The sequence below is a fragment of the Anabrus simplex genome, chromosome 2, assembly GCF_040414725.1.
Source record: "Anabrus simplex isolate iqAnaSimp1 chromosome 2, ASM4041472v1, whole genome shotgun sequence".
Lineage (NCBI taxonomy): Eukaryota > Metazoa > Arthropoda > Insecta > Orthoptera > Tettigoniidae > Anabrus > Anabrus simplex.
This window is the reverse complement of record NC_090266.1, coordinates 768,955,384-768,973,788: the sequence shown is the minus strand read 5'-3', so window position 1 is coordinate 768,973,788 and position 18,405 is coordinate 768,955,384. Positions and strand designations below refer to the sequence as shown.

The 18,405-nt window shown below is 41.8% G+C and overlaps 1 protein-coding gene across 1 annotated transcript in view; it reads left to right on the top strand.

Moving 5' to 3' along the window:
- The first annotated feature begins 2,143 nt into the window (after positions 1–2,143).
- mav (maverick) overlaps positions 2,144–18,405 on the top strand; it is a 46,374-nt gene continuing 30,112 nt past the window's right edge. The window contains exons 1-2 of the mRNA XM_067139437.2: positions 2,144–2,736; positions 14,152–14,308. Coding sequence (XP_066995538.2) covers positions 2,452–2,736; positions 14,152–14,308 — 442 coding nt within the window. The 5' untranslated portion in view covers positions 2,144–2,451. The remainder of the gene's footprint in view (positions 2,737–14,151; positions 14,309–18,405) is intronic.

Genomic DNA, 18,405 nt, shown 5'->3' with positions numbered 1-18,405 from the left:
CGGTCAGCGTACTGGCCTTCGGTTCAGAGGGTCCCGGGTTCGATTCCCGGCCGGGTCGGTGTTTTTAACCTTAATTGGTTAATTCCTACGGCACGGGGGCTGGGTGCATGTGTTGTCTTCATCATAATTTCATCCTCATCACGATGCGCAGGTCGCCCACGGGTGTCAAATAGAAAGACCTGCACCTCGCGAGCCGAGCCCGTCCTGGGATATCCCGGCACTAAAAGCCATACGACATTTCATTTCACCAAGCAAATGCTTGGGCTGTATCTTAATTTAAGGCCACGGCCACTTCTTTCCCACTCCTAGCCCTTTCCTGTTCCTTCGTCGCCATAAAATCTATCTCTGTTGGTCCGACCTACAGCAAATTGTAAAAAAAAAAAAAAAAAAAAAAAAAAAAGGAAAGCAATGAAGGAGAAAAATGTCTACGCATACAGCATTCAACAATAAGTATCTGTGCCACCGTCGAAGTCTACACTACGGCATGTTAGCTTCTTGACAAGGTTTGTCCGAGTTCAATCCTCGGTTTGGAACAGAGAGCCCAAGAGGGCAACTAAGAAGAGAAGTGGTTACAGCAGTAATCGACTTCCTAAATAGTTCCAGTCCTAGTCTCAGTTAGTATGCACCATAGGCGTTAAGGTAATTAGACACACCTCTTGTACATTAAGTACACGGTGCTGTTGACGTCAATGTCCTGAATTCCTATTTTAAAAAAACAAGAAGACAATACCGAGTGAATTGGCTACGCGGTTTGAGGTATGTATTTATGCGCTTGCATTTGGGAGACGATGGATTTGGAACATCCATCGGCAGCTCTGAAGATGGTTTCGCCTAGTTTCCCATTTTCATATCAGGCTAATTCTGGGCCTAAACATTTTTAAGGCCAAGGTAACTACCTTCCTAATCCTAGTCCGTTCCCATCCTCGCATCATCGAAAACCTTCGGAGTGTCAGTATAACGTTAAACCACTATAAACAATAATTATCTGTACTACATATTTTGCGTCACAACCTTCCAAATGACAGTTGTATTTTGATTTTCAATCCAAACCATTCGTGCTGCGGCAGCCTTGAGTTTACCATTTATGACGAATGATAGGTGACACTGAACTTGACTTCAGTGCCAAATGAAACCATTTTTATTTAAAAATTATGTCTGAGATGAAGGGGGCGGTGTTTTGTATGATTTGCAATTTTCCTTAAAAATCTGTAAAACTGGCCAGGGTCGATATTTTTGAACTCTCGATATAACTTTCCTAACAAGCCGGACGTCTTTCGAGCAGATATATATCAGTTAAATGTATTAATCTGCACTTGTATTTCATTGTTTTCAGTTTTCATGGCTCGAATGTCAAAAAACGTCTATCTTTTTTTTATTTTTAGGGTGATTTTTCACATTCTCTTGCAGATATTTCAGTACAGAGCACCCACACATTACACAAAAACTATCTTGAATTTTAAAAACTAGACTATGAGAGCATTAGGGTATAATCGAAAGAAAAATGCCGGTATAATAAACGTCAACACGTTTAGAGAAGAGCGGGGTGAGTGACACGCTTCCCGAGGTTCACCAAATAGGAGATGATACACATGCATAAGCAGACGTTAGGGATTGCTTTACCGTACTTCTAAGTTCTAGAAAATATCCCACTATTCACGATCGAGGCCGGTAGGCTACACAGCATGAGGTTCACTAACCTACAAGAAGATGACACGCCGAGGAGATCCCCTCGTGACGGAGAAGGCAGCTAGACGCTAACCTCCAGCCTTAGCAGGCTCCCAGCCCCACACTGCGACAAGCTCCAAGGCTCAACTCGCTACCAACAGTTCTCCCCACTCCCCCTTCCTCCTCCCCGCCGCCAGGCGCACAGCGCACACCCACGTGGAGTGCATGGCCGTAGCACGCTGGACCTACCTGTAGGTATGTTAGGAGGGGAAGGTGGGGAGATGTTTCCACGAAAACTCAAGCAATGTGAAATGCGTCCCCCACTCAAATAACAAAAAAGGCATCCCCTCTTGCATCCTCATCACCCTTCTGGACACTGCTAGACACGGACCGAGTACCATTTACCTTAAGCCAGACTACAATATCGGTGGAGTTGCTAGTCACTTCCGGCAACAAGATTCTTTGTAGAACGAGAAGCGCGACCAGAGTCAGAGAACTAACGAGGCCCCGCCCCCTCATAGATTAGCTTGGCCAATCAACAGCTCTCAAGAGTACCCCTGATCTCAGCATATATAAAGTATTTCCCGAGCCAGCTCCAGAGTGTTGTGGTCGGGCACCTCGTGTGTGCTAATTGTAGGGCAGTGTGTCTGTGAGTGTGTTACATTGTTACATGACCAGCTAGTGTTCATTACGTCACCGTTCGTTGAGCTCAGGATGAACTTCAGGACCTGTTCCTCGTTATCAACTTGTTAGTGTGTCCAGAATCTCAGCCGACTGGAGCTGGCTATGGGCAGACATCCTGTGAAGCCAGCAGGAGTGCCCGGTCCCGCACGCCTTCCCCAATTCCTTCTCTTGCTTGTGGCATTGTTGTCTTCTCTACCTGGCATTAACTGTCGTAGTTTCTTGAACGCGACGGCCGACGTTTACCCCGTGCCCTCAGAACCCGACGAGCTTGAGGACACTTATTTCGAAGAAGAGGAGGTGCCTCAGCTTAGTACAGAAGAAATTGAAAGACTAAAGAAGCGAATCCTGGAAGGCCTGGGTCTCAAACGAATTCCAGACGTCACAAAGGTAAGCCCATTGAATAGTCCCTACAAGACATAGTGATTTTTTCGTTTGTAATTTGTAATATGACAGTGCTTTCGGTATGTAACAATTGGTCTTTAAATTGCATGGTCCACGAATTAGCTGTTTTTAAAATGTAGCCCATTTCTGTTAGTAGCCTGGGGAGAACGGGTGTCTAGTAAGGGGGGGGGGGGGGGGGGCGGCAGCTCTGCAGAACGCTCAGCGTAGCTTCACACTTGACTCCTTTTTTATTGGCTCGTGGGGAAACCCCAACAGGTGAGGAATTGCAAAGAGACGGAGGGGGTCCTTGGAGCACGCCAGCAACCCTCAGCTCTCCGTCGACATTCCTTCGGTATTTCCGTTCCCTTGCGGCCATTCTAGCTTTCGATCTCAGCATGAAAGAGAGTCACAAATATTTCAGATCATTTTCATCCAGAGAGGACGATGATCTGGTCCACCTAAATTGGAACAGTTTTGTCAAATATTTAATTGCATATAAAATCAACTAAATCCTACAAAGCAGTCTGCTACAATGACCTTTCAACTTAATTGACATATGGAACTTATTCCACTCGATTGTTCCCTTACTCACTACTACTCTAAATTGATTATCCGGCAGGAATATTGTCTAGTAACATTAATAAGATGTATATGATTTCCAGTTATCTGACTATTGACAATTTGTGGTTGGGGGAGTCAGGGGTAGTTTTAGCGGATTAGTTATGTGTGTAATATATTAATAAATTACTGGGGCTGAGTACTCTTCCTCTGCTTGTGAGTAAACTGTGATATTTACGTGACAGAGGTGAAATGATACCGCTGTGATCACAGCAGTTACTCATAAGATCGCGGTCTTGAAATTTAATGTAGAAAGTATGCACAGAATGACGTCTGAATTTTAATTTTAATGTTGGGCTAGAGTGCATAAAATTCCTTAACATTGCATACACGTGAAGCTTGGAACATAGTCCAGGTGATTATTCCCTGACTTACTGCTATTATGGAACGATAAGCCGGCAAAAGTATTGTCTAATGACATTAATGAGTGCTGTACGATTCGCAAGTATAAAACGATTAATAATTTTGGGAAAGGAGATTAGATATCTTTTTATCGGACTATAAATGGCTTTCCTACTCTAAATCCTTTACAGAAACGCTGCTAGACATGAAGCTACTGGATGAAAATATAGGAATGTAATAATCAGTGAAATCCAATAACTAAATTTGCGTATTTCGAGGCTAAGGCTGTGAGCATTAATCAGAACTCTAAAATAAGTCTCCAGCCTCCAAGTACTCAGCTGGTTCTAGTTGCTAGACATGCACAGACAGTCAGAAGGAACATACACTAATTCTAAATACTTTATAATAATACTGCATTTTATTTTAAAGTATGTAGTTCATATGAGACTAACTAGTGAATCTTTTTCTGCCGATGATGGAGGATTACTGACCTGGCAGTGTTGTACATTCATTCGATCCAGGCCTATTCTTCTGTTAGAAAGTTCTGCATGTTGCATGTCTTTTTTGCTGTTTATTACCGAGAAATGACGACTTACTGCCAGCAGAAGGATGTAGTTTTAATTATGTAATGATACACATTTTATGTGCCGGGTATTCCCAATGTAAGTGTAGCCTTCAGAGCTTTGTCGTAGCTCTATCATCCTGTTCTGTTGACATGTAGTAGGAATGGAAATATTTCTCAATGAAATATGTTTTTCCTGTTCCTTCACAATAACTCTCACCACGATTCACTGATTGTCATACCTTCTACCATCCCATGTCCTAGTTAGTAAATGTCTGGACTATAAGAATTTGGAGACCAGACGAGGCATGAGCACTCATGTTGTTCCCTTGGCCATTTGAAAATTCTGAGCGGCTAATGGAGGACACTTTAGCTTAAGAGAGTTTCTTTCTTTAACGACAAAACTGTAAATTTCCTTGTGAGCTTTGATTGCAAACAAACACCAAACAGCGACCGTGTAACTGGGGTCTTGTTCTAGCAGTATTAACCACGAATCTAAGCACAAACGTGAAGGTAAGTTCAACATTCTTTCGGCTGAGTGTATTACTAAACTATAACGTCCAAAGAAGCAAGAACTAGATATAATTATGCCATACTGAAACTCAGTAGCCTACTTGGTTGTAAAATGCGAGTAATTAGTTTTGTGTCTTTAGAAATCCCGTTAAATTTAGAGCTTAACTGTAAGTTTCATAGTATTTTCATCGATGAATATTGAAAACATCCCCGTTCTTTCAGACATTTTTCTCATTAGCTTAGCAATGTCGGCAGTTTTAGCCGGTCGTTAGTTTACTGGGTTCTGGAAAATTATTATTTAAATGTCGGCATTACACGTTACAGGTCCGATCACGCTATGCAGTCCGAAAATTGAAAATCACTTGCTCCAGATTTTGCCGTTCGTGACCACAGTTTGGAAAATAGGTCATCTTCGTTGATAAAGAAAATGAAAAGTGTCCCAAGACTAAATTCTGTAAAGAAATGTGCTCTCTCTTTCAAATAGATCTTCTCAATAGCTGCTAGTTACCTTTCTTTCCTCATGAACTAAAACAGTATATATTCTGATATAGGCATTTTTAATACACAGAAATAACCGTCACAACAACGAAAACAACAACAACAACCACGAATATATGTCAGTAAATGAAAATCAGCGGCGAAAAATTGATACTAACGGCAGTATTGGTAAATGAGAAATGAAATGAAATGTCGTATGGCATTTAGTGCCGGGATATCCCAGGACGGGTTCGGCTCGCCAGGTGCAGGTCTTTCTATTTGACTCCCGTAGGCGACCTGCGCATCGTGATAAGGATGAAATGATGATGGAGTCAAGACATACACCCAGCCCCCGTGCCGTAGGAATTAACCAATTAAGGTTAAAATCCCCGACACTTCATGAGGAGACAATTTTTATTTATAGACAATTAAATGAAGGTAGGAATCGCGGTCAAACATGGTGCCTACTGAGTAGAAATCTACATGTTAGGTCAATATTTTCGACTTCATGAAGATCGAAAGGTGCATGCAGCGTGACAGTGAGAAAGATGATGACTACCATACAACGCAGGTTATTTCGTGTTAGGATAATGTTATACAGTCACACCTACCTGTTTCATGTGTAGCGCTTGATGCTTAGATATTCACCTTGCACTGACCTCAATCTTTTAATGGCCATTCAGGATGATTTCAACACTGAAAACACTGTTTTTCAATTCCCTCACAGGCCGTTCTGTAGATAAGCGATTATGTAGCTGGGATACTTCAAAAAAAGTTGCAAGCATTTTGATATCATGATATACGTCTTGTCTTACCATATTATTCGAGACACAATGCTAATCCATGAGCCAGCTTGTTTTATATTTATACACGAAGGGCCACCGCTTCCGATCATCATCCTGGCAATGACACTGTGTCATACTATTCCTAGTTTTTACTTCAGAAAATCAAGCTTCAGTGCAGGAGAGTCCAGCTCGATGGCAAAATGGTTACGATGCTCGCCTTTCGTTCAGGGGCCTGGGTTCGATTCCCGTCCGGTTTGGTAGGCTACATTTTAACTTCCATTAGTTAATTTGAGTGGTTCGGGGACTGGGTGTTTGTGCCATCTTCGGCATTAGAATTCATCCTAGATAGGGCCCCATCCTCATAGGCGCGCAGGTCGCCTACAAGGTGTCAACTCGAAAGACATGCATCAGGCCTATCCGGAGGCCACACGCAATTGTTGTTGTTATTATTATTATTATTATTATTATTATTATTATTATTATTTTCTCTGTTTCCAATGATAGCTCTAAATATTCAGTAAACTTTATTTCACACGTTTGGGCGTTGGATTTTCCTTTTTTCTAACATGGGCGTCCGACATGAGATTGTATGATAGATGTCTAAATTATCCATGTGGGTTAACAGACCATCCGGCCTATATTTTATCGTTGAAACTCTTCAAGCAGTAATGCTTTACGACGGTATTAGACATAATTTGTTCAGTGCTCCTATCCGAAGATGGGTAATAGAGGTTTGAAAAATTTCAAATGGATCGTCAGCCACACTGCATGAAATCCGAGGCCGTTAGAATAGCTGCTGTAAGAGTAGGAATTTTAATCAAGTGCATTTGCAAGTAATTGCGATGGATAGTGATATAGTTGTCTTGCGATCGAAGACTTCGGTTACTTGCAATTCATAACTCTTTTAGAAAATTACTGTTTGGAAGTTCATCAAGATTAACCTTAGAGGTTCAAACTTGATTGTGCCATCTTTCTTTCTTGCTTTCCTAATCTGTTTACCCTCCAGGGTTGTTTTTTTTTCCTCGGACTAAGCGAGGGATCCCTCCTCTACCACCTCAAGGGCATTGCCCTGGAGCGTGAGACTTTCAGTCGGGGGATACAACTGGAGAGGAGAGCCAGTCCCTCACCCAGGCCACCTTACCTGCTATGCTGAACAGAGGCCTTGTGGGGGGATGGGAAGATTGGAAGGGATAGATAAGGAAGAAGAAAGGAAGCGGCCGTCCCCTTAAGTTAGGTACCATCCCGGCATTTGCCTGGAGGGGAAGTGGGAAACCACGGAAAACCACTTCGAGGATGACTGAGGTGGGAATCGAACCCACTTCCACTCAGCTGACCTCCCGAGGCTGAATGGACCCCGTTTCAGTCCTCGCACCACTTTCTAAATTTCGTGGCAGAGCCGAAAATCGAACCCGGGCCTCCTGGGGTGACAGCTAATCACACTACCCACTACACAACTGAGGCGGACTGATTCTTCCTTCACTGCGGGGAACAGATCTGAGGGAAATTTAGCTGGTAATCAATAGTGTACCAGATACGAACGGTGAAACTTATAGCTTTACTAACGACTTTTCATTAGGAGAATACTCATACGTTAAAATAATGTTTTTACGGGAATTTACTTCGTAAATTTGTGACAAGAAATTTCTACAAGTTCTACGTTTTGAGATGAAATGGATATGATGGCGCGGGAGGCTGCATCAAACCTGTTGATAGGTCGTGTTGGTGTTTATTGTTTTAAGAGTAAGTACAACTAGGCAACCATCCTTTATATAACACCAATCAGAGAGAAAATGGATGGGATCCGACACTTGGAAAAATCAAGGTCTTGTACAAAAAGTGGCAATGTCCAACTGCGCCCTAGTTCGCGCTTATCCACAGTTGTATTTCTCCGTGTGAGATAGTGGTCTTTGGGATCAACCTGTTGTGGCCAGGAATACGTTGACTTACGGAAGAGATTTAGCTAGCCAAACGATGGCTACACCAATCCAGGTAATTCTTGTCACATCAGACGTGTGTATTAGTGTAATAAGTAATGAGTAAAGTAACGAGGACGAAGGGTGAAACCAGGCGAAGGAAGGTAGCCTACTTCCGTCTTACCACACTAAACTGCACCTCGCGCTTTCCCTTTCCCTCCCGCGCCGGCACAAAACGGAATGAATCACCGTGGACCAAGGCCAGTGTCCTCACTCCACATTTGCGTCTGATAGACTGAGTGCCCAACCCCTCCACGGTACTTCTCCCACATCGATCCGGCGAACAGTGCCCTCAGTTATACTGCTTCAGGTAACGCACACTTCATACTTGAAGTGAAAATTCGTGAGGTTTTCAGATTCTCACTCCTTTAAGTTTCGAACTGTCATATTTAAACTGCCAAACTCCGTACGAAATGTTGAATGATCTTAGCGACTACGAATAACCTTGATTCACTGAATTTGTAAAGAAAGATGACAGAGATGAGAAGGGTGCGGTTCATGGTATACTTCATGACTGAAAACTAAAGCTTGTTAGCAGAAGAAAAGTAGGGGTTAATACTACCTAATCCTTTTAGAGAGAATACTTTAATACAGTTCGTGATACGGGTTGCTAGGAGAGAATAGATTACGAAAAATGTAGCCCTTTCAGTATTACTTATATGTTCAGTTCAGGAAAGAAGTCACCAAGCCAATAATAATAATAATAATAATAATAATAATAATAATAATAATAATAATAATAATATGCTGTCTCAACTGTCAATTAGCCTACATGTTTTTGATCTTAGTCGAATAAGCGTCAGTCAGTACTTTTTGGGAACAAGAATGATGATAGAAAAGAAATATTTTTGGAAGATATGTTCAATTTTTGTAGGATGGGTCTGGTGAATGCTGAAATACGATCAGTGCTGTAGCCATTGTAATTTAATGTTAATGTTATTTGCTTTACTTCCCACTAACTACGTTTACGGTCTTCGGAGACGCCGAGGTGCCGGAATTTAGTCCCGCAGGAGTTCTTTTACCTGCCAGTAAATCTACCGACACGAGGCTGTCGTATTTGAGCACCTTCGAATACCACCGGACTGAGCCAGGACCGAACCTGCAAAGTTTGGCTTAGAAGGCCAGCGCCTTAACCATCTGAGCCACTGAGCCCGGCCAATTGTAATTTGGGAGCCGAAAGATCTCCATACAACATCCTCTGTATGAGTGTCTTTATTTCATGTAGCTTCAGCTAGATTAATGATCAGCTCTAACACACTATCAACCAATGAGACAGGCCAAGTTTATGAGAGCATACTTTGTCGGCCAAACCACACTCCATTACTCACCAGTTTCTCAAAAGAGGTATTACAATGGGAGGGGCAGGTTATTGCTTTTCTTCGAAAATACAGCCTGCTTTCCATGAGCGGAAATTGAATCCATGAATTAATAATGCGGTATCGAGTAAAGTACGATGGTTTCGCAGAAATGTGTACACTACGGAGAGGGGACTCACCGATGTGTCATAGTGAGAAATAGTGCTTCCGGGAGGGAGATGGGGTCGGCAATTACGCACCTTGACTTCTCCACGATACACGAAACCATTCTTTGTACGAGAGTGTTTGCTGGGTTTTTACCCACTTTTGTTTATATACACTCTACAGTCTAAATAGAGGCTTGGCGAGTCTACTCAGCTACATTTAATTCCTCGTTGGTCTCGATTTGAGTGATGACGCTGTAATGCTATGTTGTTTCAAGTGATGACGACATCTCTCTATACCTGAAGCAGTGCCTGATAGGTACCACACGAACTCTAAATAGAAACAGCCTCTTACTGTAATTTCATTTACCGGAAGGTCACACAGGTTAATCTACCATTATCACAGTCTGGCACGATTATATCAAATGCTGTAGTTGCGGGAATTTTTTTTCTCCTCTCACTTCACGATAACAGGTGAACCTTCACTTCATACGAACTGTCCAGGACTTTTACCGTTGTACGAATAGATTTCTCACTAATAGATGAGTCCTGCAATGAATGTCATTCCCTCTACACTTGATTTTCATAATCCGTAAATAATAATAATAATAATAATAATAATAATAATAATAATAATAATAATAATAATAATAATAATAATGTGATGGCGGTGTTAGAAACCTACGATATTATCAAGAAATTACTGAACAGAGATTTGAAGGATCCACAGCTGAAGAAAATCAGAAAATAAACAGTGTTTCACGAGGCTTGAGTAGTAATCATTTTTTACAATTTTGCATTACGTCGCACCGACACAGATAGGTATTATGGCGAAGATAGAGATAGGAAAAGACTAGGAATGGGAAGGAAGTGGCAGTGACCGTAATTAAGATACAGCCCTGGCATTTGCCTGGTGTGGAAATGGGAAACCACGGAAAAACCATATTTAGGGTTGAAGACAACGGGTTCGAGCTCACTATATCCCGAATACAAGCTCACAGCTGCGCGACCCTAACCGCACGGCCAACTCGCTCGGTGAAAGTAATCTCGTCTTGTAAAACTATAGCCTATATGGGGAAATCCAGAAAATAATACAAATCTTCTTCTTCTTCTTCTTCTTCTTCTTCTTCTGCAGATTTTATCCCACCCTGAGGGATCGCGGGTGCAAACTATGTAACGCATGTCGATTTGCCACTGTTTTACGGTCAGATGGTCTTAGTGGCGCCAACCCTATGTGGAAGGGATATATTGACACTATTGCGCGTTTGTGTCATGGTTGGTAGTGTGATGTGTTGTATGAATATGAAGAGGAGAGTATTGGGACATACACACAAATCCAGTCCCCGAGTGAGAGGAATTAACCAGAGATGATTAAAATCCCCGACTAGATCGGGAATCAAACTAGGGGCTCTCTGAGACGAAGGCTTCAATGCTGACATTCAGTCAAGGAGTCGGACAGTTGATGACAATAATAATAATAATAATAATAATAATAATAATAATAATAATAATAATAATAATAATAATAATAACAATAATAAGAGAAGAAGATAAAGAATAATAATATCATCTCCATTCGGGCCACAGTGGAGCAGTGAAAGATAAAGGCTTCCACTATCCGTAACTCGGCACTAATTGGGATTGAATGGTTCGTTTTCTGTCTCCGCCTTCATCTCAGGAATTAGACTGGTACATTTTTTCTGTAGCTATAGTAAAGCTGAGGATCATGTGTTCCTGAAGATTTGGTAGTCTTTCTAAGTAGGATTTCGACTTCCTGTTGGGGAATTAATTTCACGTTCTTGCTCGGATACACCATCTCCCAAATGCAAACTTGCAGGTTTAGCCTACGTGTACCATGTGTTTTAGTGTTGTTTCTCATAGGTGAGGCTCGATCATTTTGGTCCTCTGTTTCGTTTTCTTATCACATGTGATAATCTGTGTGTCTGTGGTGCCTCTACTGCTGTATGCACTTGCAATAGGTAAGGGAACGTCACTAACATTTTGGGTACCATCCAGGGATTTGCTAGAATTTGAGGTGGTGAAGATGCCGAGTGCACCCCATTCTTATCCCTAAAAGCTGTCTTAAATGCATGACAGTGCCGTTAATTTAATCGGTGAAATTCGGACTGGAAGTTACCAGGTGTTGTTTGGACCGTGCTTTCCGAACACAACGTTCCACAGAAGCGATGGGTAAGCAAGTACTGTATGCTGACATTACTTCCCTGTGTCGAGAACTTCAGTCGCTGTGGTTCAACACAAGCGTACAGTCCGGGGCGTAAGTTATCGCTCCGAGACAACCTCTGCTAAGTGAACTACGTCATTATAAGTCAATTAGTTAATCATTTTTAGTTGTTAAGTAGACTTGTGTAATGTACTCTATCCCTGGTAACTGAAGTGAGCTTGTTCACACTCACTAGTGGCATGAGATGAAAGTTCACTGGGTTAAGTAAATATGTTGCAAAATGTTAGAACTCTACGTAAACAACTCATAATTGCGTAACTTCCTTTATTGTTTCGGGACATTTTCATTGAGGCTGTGGCAACCTGGCATTGTAGAAAAGATGCCCTCTCTCATCTTTCCTCGATAGGAGATAAGCGCGCGTGGTCGGCGTAGGTCATGCGTGTACAGGAATTTTACAGTATGCCTTCACACTTATATTGAATAGCCTCTTCTGTGAACTGAAGAGAATGAGAATCTGCAGACTGTTTAATTGCTGATGAACTTTATGACAAGGCCATGTTCCAATCATGGGCAAGAAACCTGCTGCTCTCATACCAGAACTTGATCCATGTCCCATTCGTATAATTACCAAAAATTTAATGTCTCGTACTTATATTAATTGAATAATTCTGATTGACTCAGGGGCCGTGAAAGGTATAAGTACTTTCTGATAGTTATACGACATTACAACTAACAAAACACGCTGTGCGCTGGCATTTGGACAGAAGAGGTACAGTCACTCCAGGAAATATTATTCTAAAAATTACAGCTTATGAGGGAAGAATACAAGCCATATCAAATACACACCACACGAAATCTCATTCTGAAATACTGGAATATCATAGCGTCCATTCTGAGATATTATTCCATAGGTGACATCTCTCACCTCGCAATAAGTGCTATATTTCTCCTTTCGATTCTTTAAATATTAAGTGTCAATACTGTTCGTTTAAATGTTTTTGGACGTTTTCCTTACCTTCACGCAGTCTTTTGTGTATTATTTTGGCCGAGGGAATGTGGCAGTCACAGACCTTCATTCTCTGGACCGTTAGTCGACATTCCCTCAGATTCAGCACTTTCGAGTGGGCGATTGCTGCATTTGTATGAAAGAGAAAGTGACTAATCTGCATTTCCATTTCCGAGAACATTATCACGAAAGCAGAGTTACTTACGGTGGTTTTGTATCCTTAACGTTAGGATAACCTTCATGTTAAAGAAGATACGATAAAACCCGTCTCCTATAATGTTGGAACCGCAGATCAGGGAGAGGGTATTGTTCATTGTAACCTTTTGTTATTTTTATACATGCAGTATACCAAAGTTTATAACCTATAGCATAATTATAAAATACAAAAAAACACAAATAGAGAAGTGTCCCGAAAACATCATAAACCGATTCAACACTTAAATGATTTAGAAACTGAATAGAGAAATAATGGCCATAAATAAATGTTAGAAATATTATGTTAATAAATGAAACTTCAAAAATAAAATAAGAAAACACGAAACTTCTCGGACATGTATAGGCCTAGAGGTCCATCGAACACTCCGGAAACGTGACCCCTCCAAAGTGGGGTTGACCAAAGTAATCATCCTCAGCCCCTGCATACCACGTCCGAAATCTCAAATGAGTTTTAATATTATATTATCAACTCAGGCGATTTAAATAGAATGTGCCGGTTCATTATTTATATAGCATAAGTATAATCTACGTACCTAATAGCTCTAGACTTCAACAAAGTTATATTGTCCAGGTTACCTTAGGCACAATGCCGTCACTAACTAGCATGTATGAATTCTTAACTCTATCAGTTTATTTCTCGACATTCCCTTAATAATGTTGAATAATTTGGCAATTTCTCCACTCTCTGTTCAATAACGTTACAACAGTATGCAACTGAGTTTCGTTATCAATGTTTCTCTTATCGCCCTCATCCATAAATTTGTCTCTTATTTCCCTTGTCTCTAAACAATCTTTTATAAGATTTGCCCATCCCATTTCTTTAGAAGATAATAAACACTTTCATGTTAAATAGATAAGCACCGAGCTAGAGGACAACTTTCGTCAGTTTTCAAAAATAGTTCTTACAGATTAGATATTACTTAAAACAAGGTAATATATTTGTAAATAGTTCTTCTATTGGAGATCATCAACCCACCTGTGGCATTATGTGTGTATTCTATGTCTCTAATAACTTGCTGGGGTTAGTTTGGAAGCGGTCATAATTCGTGAGGAAGGGACCATCATAGGACTTTCCCGGAATGGGGACCCATTTCCTGTATGGGTAGTGTAGAATTCGAAATCATTCGTCTCCCAAGCCCAGCTTCCTAGGCTGGAGGATAGATATTTAGACTATACCTGAATTTTGACTATCAATACGAAAAAGAAATGCTTGGGTGGACTTATTTGACGTTGTTCTGTCATATTTTGTGCCCTCCGATTGTATGCATATATTATTTTCTGTGTGCAGATGAATGTGAGTCAAGAGGAGTACGAACGCATGTACAACATGTACCTGACAAGTGTGGACGAGAACAGGAGGCAAAGGGCTCGCCGGTACGCCCTCGAGGAGGATCATATGGATGGGCACATCACGGCGCATCGATTCTACAGCTTCACGCATGCAGGTAATGATCGTGTGCAAAAAATAACATACGTTTATTTAGAATATGTTTAAAAGTAATTTGCTGCTGACTTCTTAAGTTATGTCAGAGTTCACTTAATTCCCACGCTAATATTCTACCCCCACATCCCCATCCTGTCAAGCACTGCCGTCAGCTGTTCGGCCTACATGTGTACGATGTCCAACCCTTGTCCCGTTCCTCTACGGGGTCGTGTATGAAGAGAGATGAATCTTCGTAGCGAGTTATGAAGTATTTGCCTGGTTCTAAATAACTAGTTATTAAACTTCTTGGACTTCATGCTCCATGGACTGTGAGGTGATAGGTCAGTGACATCACTGCGATCTTGTCTGCAGGGTGGTTAGAGTTTGGATTCGAATTGATGGTTACAAATGAGATTGTTATATGAACCTAGCGAGTTGGCCGTACTGTTACTGTCGCGTAGCTGTGAGATTGTATTCGGGAGAAGATGGGCTCGAATCCCACCGTCGGCAGCCTTTAATTAAGACCATGGCTTCTACTTTCCCAATTCTAGCTCTTTCCTTTCCCTGCGTCACCGAACACCTTCGGTGTGTTAGTGTGACGTTAAACCACTGGCAAAAAACAAAAGTTATGCGCAATTGGTTTAGATTTCTTATAAAACGGAAGATACCGGCTAATGATCACACAATATTTAAACCGGTTAAAGTCGTCTTCGGTGCTCAGTGAGAAAGTAAGTGATGGGTAACTTTCAACATCAGAAAGATTAACTTGTCGGTGAAAAAAGTAAAATTATGAAATGGCAGAAACCATTAAAGAAGTTACCAGTAGTTTTAATAATAGGCCGCCTCTGTGGTGTAGTGGTTAGTGTGATTAGCTGCCTCCCCCAGAGGCCTGGGTTCGATTCCCGGCTCTGGTACGAAACTTGAAATATGGTACGAGGGCTGGAACGGGGTCCACTCATCCTCGGGAGGGTTCGTTTTCCACCTCAGCCATCCTCGAAGAGGTTTTCCATGGTTTCCCACTTCTCCTCCACGCAAATGCCGGGGTGGAACCTAACTTAAGGCCACGGTCGCTTCCTTCCCTCTTCCTTGTCTATCCCTTCCAATCTTCCCATCCCCCCACAAGGCCCCTGCTCAGCATAGCACACGAGGACGCCTGGACGAGGTACTGGTCATCCCTCCAGTTGTATCCCCAGACCCAATGTCTCACGCTCCACGACACTGCCCTTGAGGTGGTAGAGGTGGGATCCCTCGCTGAGTCTGAGGGACAAACCAACGCTGGAGGGTAAACAGATTCAGAAAAAAAGAAGCTTTAATAATAATGTTATTTGTTTTTACGTCCCATTTATTACTTTACCTGCGGTTTTCGTAGACGCCAAGGTGCAGAAATTTAGTCCCGCAGGAGTTCTTTTGCGTGCCAGTAAATCTAACGACACGAGGCTGACGTATTTGAGCACCTTCAAATATCACCGGACTGAGCTAGAATTGAACCTGCCAAGTTGGAGTTAGAAGGCCAGCGCCTCAACCGTCTGAGCCAGTCATCCCGGCCCCAGCAGTTTTATAACCATTGCGATTCTTTCACGTCCGTTGCGACGGCTGTCCGACTTTAAATGTTCAGTCCTCTAGAATATATTAACAAAATATACAAGTAGTAATAGAATCGAAATGGAAGGCGCGATTAACCAATTGGCTTCGCTGCCGGCTTTCCAACCGGAAGGCTGAAGTTCGACTCCCGGTCGATCTTGGGTTGAGATTTTTCATCTCAGAATCATGTGGTGTCAGGAAGGGCATCCGGCCTTAAAACCTCCGACCAAAACCAAAATGAGCCAGGTGGCTCCAACCACCCCAGAAATAATTGGGATAAAATGAAGAAAGTGTTTAGTAGTTTAATCTGAATCCCTTCAGGATTCACCACCACACTCCTTACCTTCCAAATCTTAATCATTAGACACCACCTAGGCATCCGTTAGCTTCATAGCCTACTTTATTTACTGTAATCGTATAGCTTCAACACATGTGTTTATTCTTAAAATGGTTTGTATCTCTTTTATTACGCACACTCACCTAATTTTCTTCCTTCAAGTTTATGTCGGCAGTCACTTCCACTGCTTCGATGTCTGTTACCCTCAGATAACGTACTTTCAATCCCCTCCTGGTTGCATTTAAATGCCAGGAATGATGAATGTTTTCATAAAAAACGTTTCAGATTCATTAAACAAATAGTTATCCTAATCACTGATCATATGATCAACCTCCTTGGTCTGTAAAGAAGAGTTCTTTATCTACTGTAGTCAAATACGACAGCCCCGTGTCGGTAGATTTACTGGCACGTAAAAAAACTCCTGCGGGACTAAATTCCGGCACCTCGGCGTCTCCGAAGACCTTAAAAAGTAGTTAGTGGGACGTAAAGCAAATTGCATTATTATTATTATTATTATTATTATTATCTACTGTAGTTATCAATTACGAAACGCTATTCTGTTCCTTCACAACTATCAGGCATTATATAAAACCAAGTACTTAAAAAAGTACTTATTTGTTCAAAAATTTAGCTTAGAAGGACAATGGTAGTAAGTTGTCTCTACTATTTGCTTCAAGTGTGACTTCGATTTGAAGGGAAGTTAAAAAAAAAGGTGGGGGGGGGGGAACGTTCCTGTTCTCACAAGTTCATTATGTCGAAGTTCAAACAACAATAAGTATGATTCGAGAGGCAGATGGTGGGGAACACTGCTATTACATCACGTCCAGGAATGTCAAGTCCGTAAACGTAAATATCAGCTGTCTCATCAAGAATAAAAGTAAAAACGTAGGAGTGCGCCTTACGTTGTCCACTGCACGTTTGTAAGAGAACTCGTTACGGGAATACAGGAGACGATTAAATCTAAATTTTTCTTACTACGGATGTTCAATAACTTTCATAGATTCTATGTTTAGAGGGTAGCAAGTAATATACTAGAAATGTGGCCAGTGAGTCAGTACTTGGCGCCCACGACCTTGCAATACATTCGAGACGGAATTCGTCCACTGTTGACATTGACAGGTCTCCCGCCGGATTCCGCACGAGCCTTCAACTCGCTGCCAGCTGACGCAATCTTATTTTGGAGTTGTAGTGCGGTTAGTTGCGGTGGCGGAGAAAGCGGTGAAGTAGGACGCATGCGTGCTAGCTTGCTAGCTGTGTGTGTTTTCAGGAGAGAGCGGCTAAATTTAACTCGTGAAACGTTTGTGTAGTGAAATACAGGCAGGCAGACATGTCCCACGCTGCACGTGTGTGGAGCTCCATTCATGAACAGAGTCCCCCTAAAAACCGCGCTATGCTGACGCTTGCCTCGACTATTAACGTGGTGCTTGAAATAAAGAATATGAATTCAAATGGAGGAGGATTAAACTTTTCAGTAAAAAACGAAATGGCGTATGGCCGGGAGTGTCCGAGGACATGTTCGGCTCGCCATGTGCAGGTCTTTTGGCTTGACTCCCGTAGGTGACCTGCGCGTCATGATGAGTATGAAATGATGATGAAGACAATACATACACCCAGCCCCTGTGCCAGAGAAATTAACCAATGATAGTTAAAATTCCCGACCCTGCCGGGATTCGAACCCGGGACCCGTGTGACCAAAGGCCAGCAAGCTAACCGTTTAGCCACGGAGCCGGACAACATTTCAGTGACGTAATGTGATCCAAGGCAAGAGTTCCTGTGCTTACTTATCGTTTTTCGTAAGTATTTTTCCATCTCAGAAAGGATGTAAGGAAGCTGTTTAATTTTGAGATTTCATAATGGTTGAGAGACTATTTATAATAATAATTTATACCAGATACAAAATAGGACTTCTAAACAAAGGGGGGAAAATGATTTCAAGATTTTCTGTTCATGGAATGATTCGAAATTATTAATTTTCTACCAAAAGTCGGATCGAACACATTTTTTACAATTTTTCTTTACATTTGCCTGGTGTGAAACCGAGAAACCACGGAAAAACCATCTTCTGGGCTGCCGACAGTTGGTTTCGAACTCACTATCTCTCGAATTCAGCCTCACAGCTATGCAACTCTAACTGCACGGTCAAATCGCTCGGTCTAATACACATAGAGAGAATTGTAATTCATAGACAGATAGATTGATAA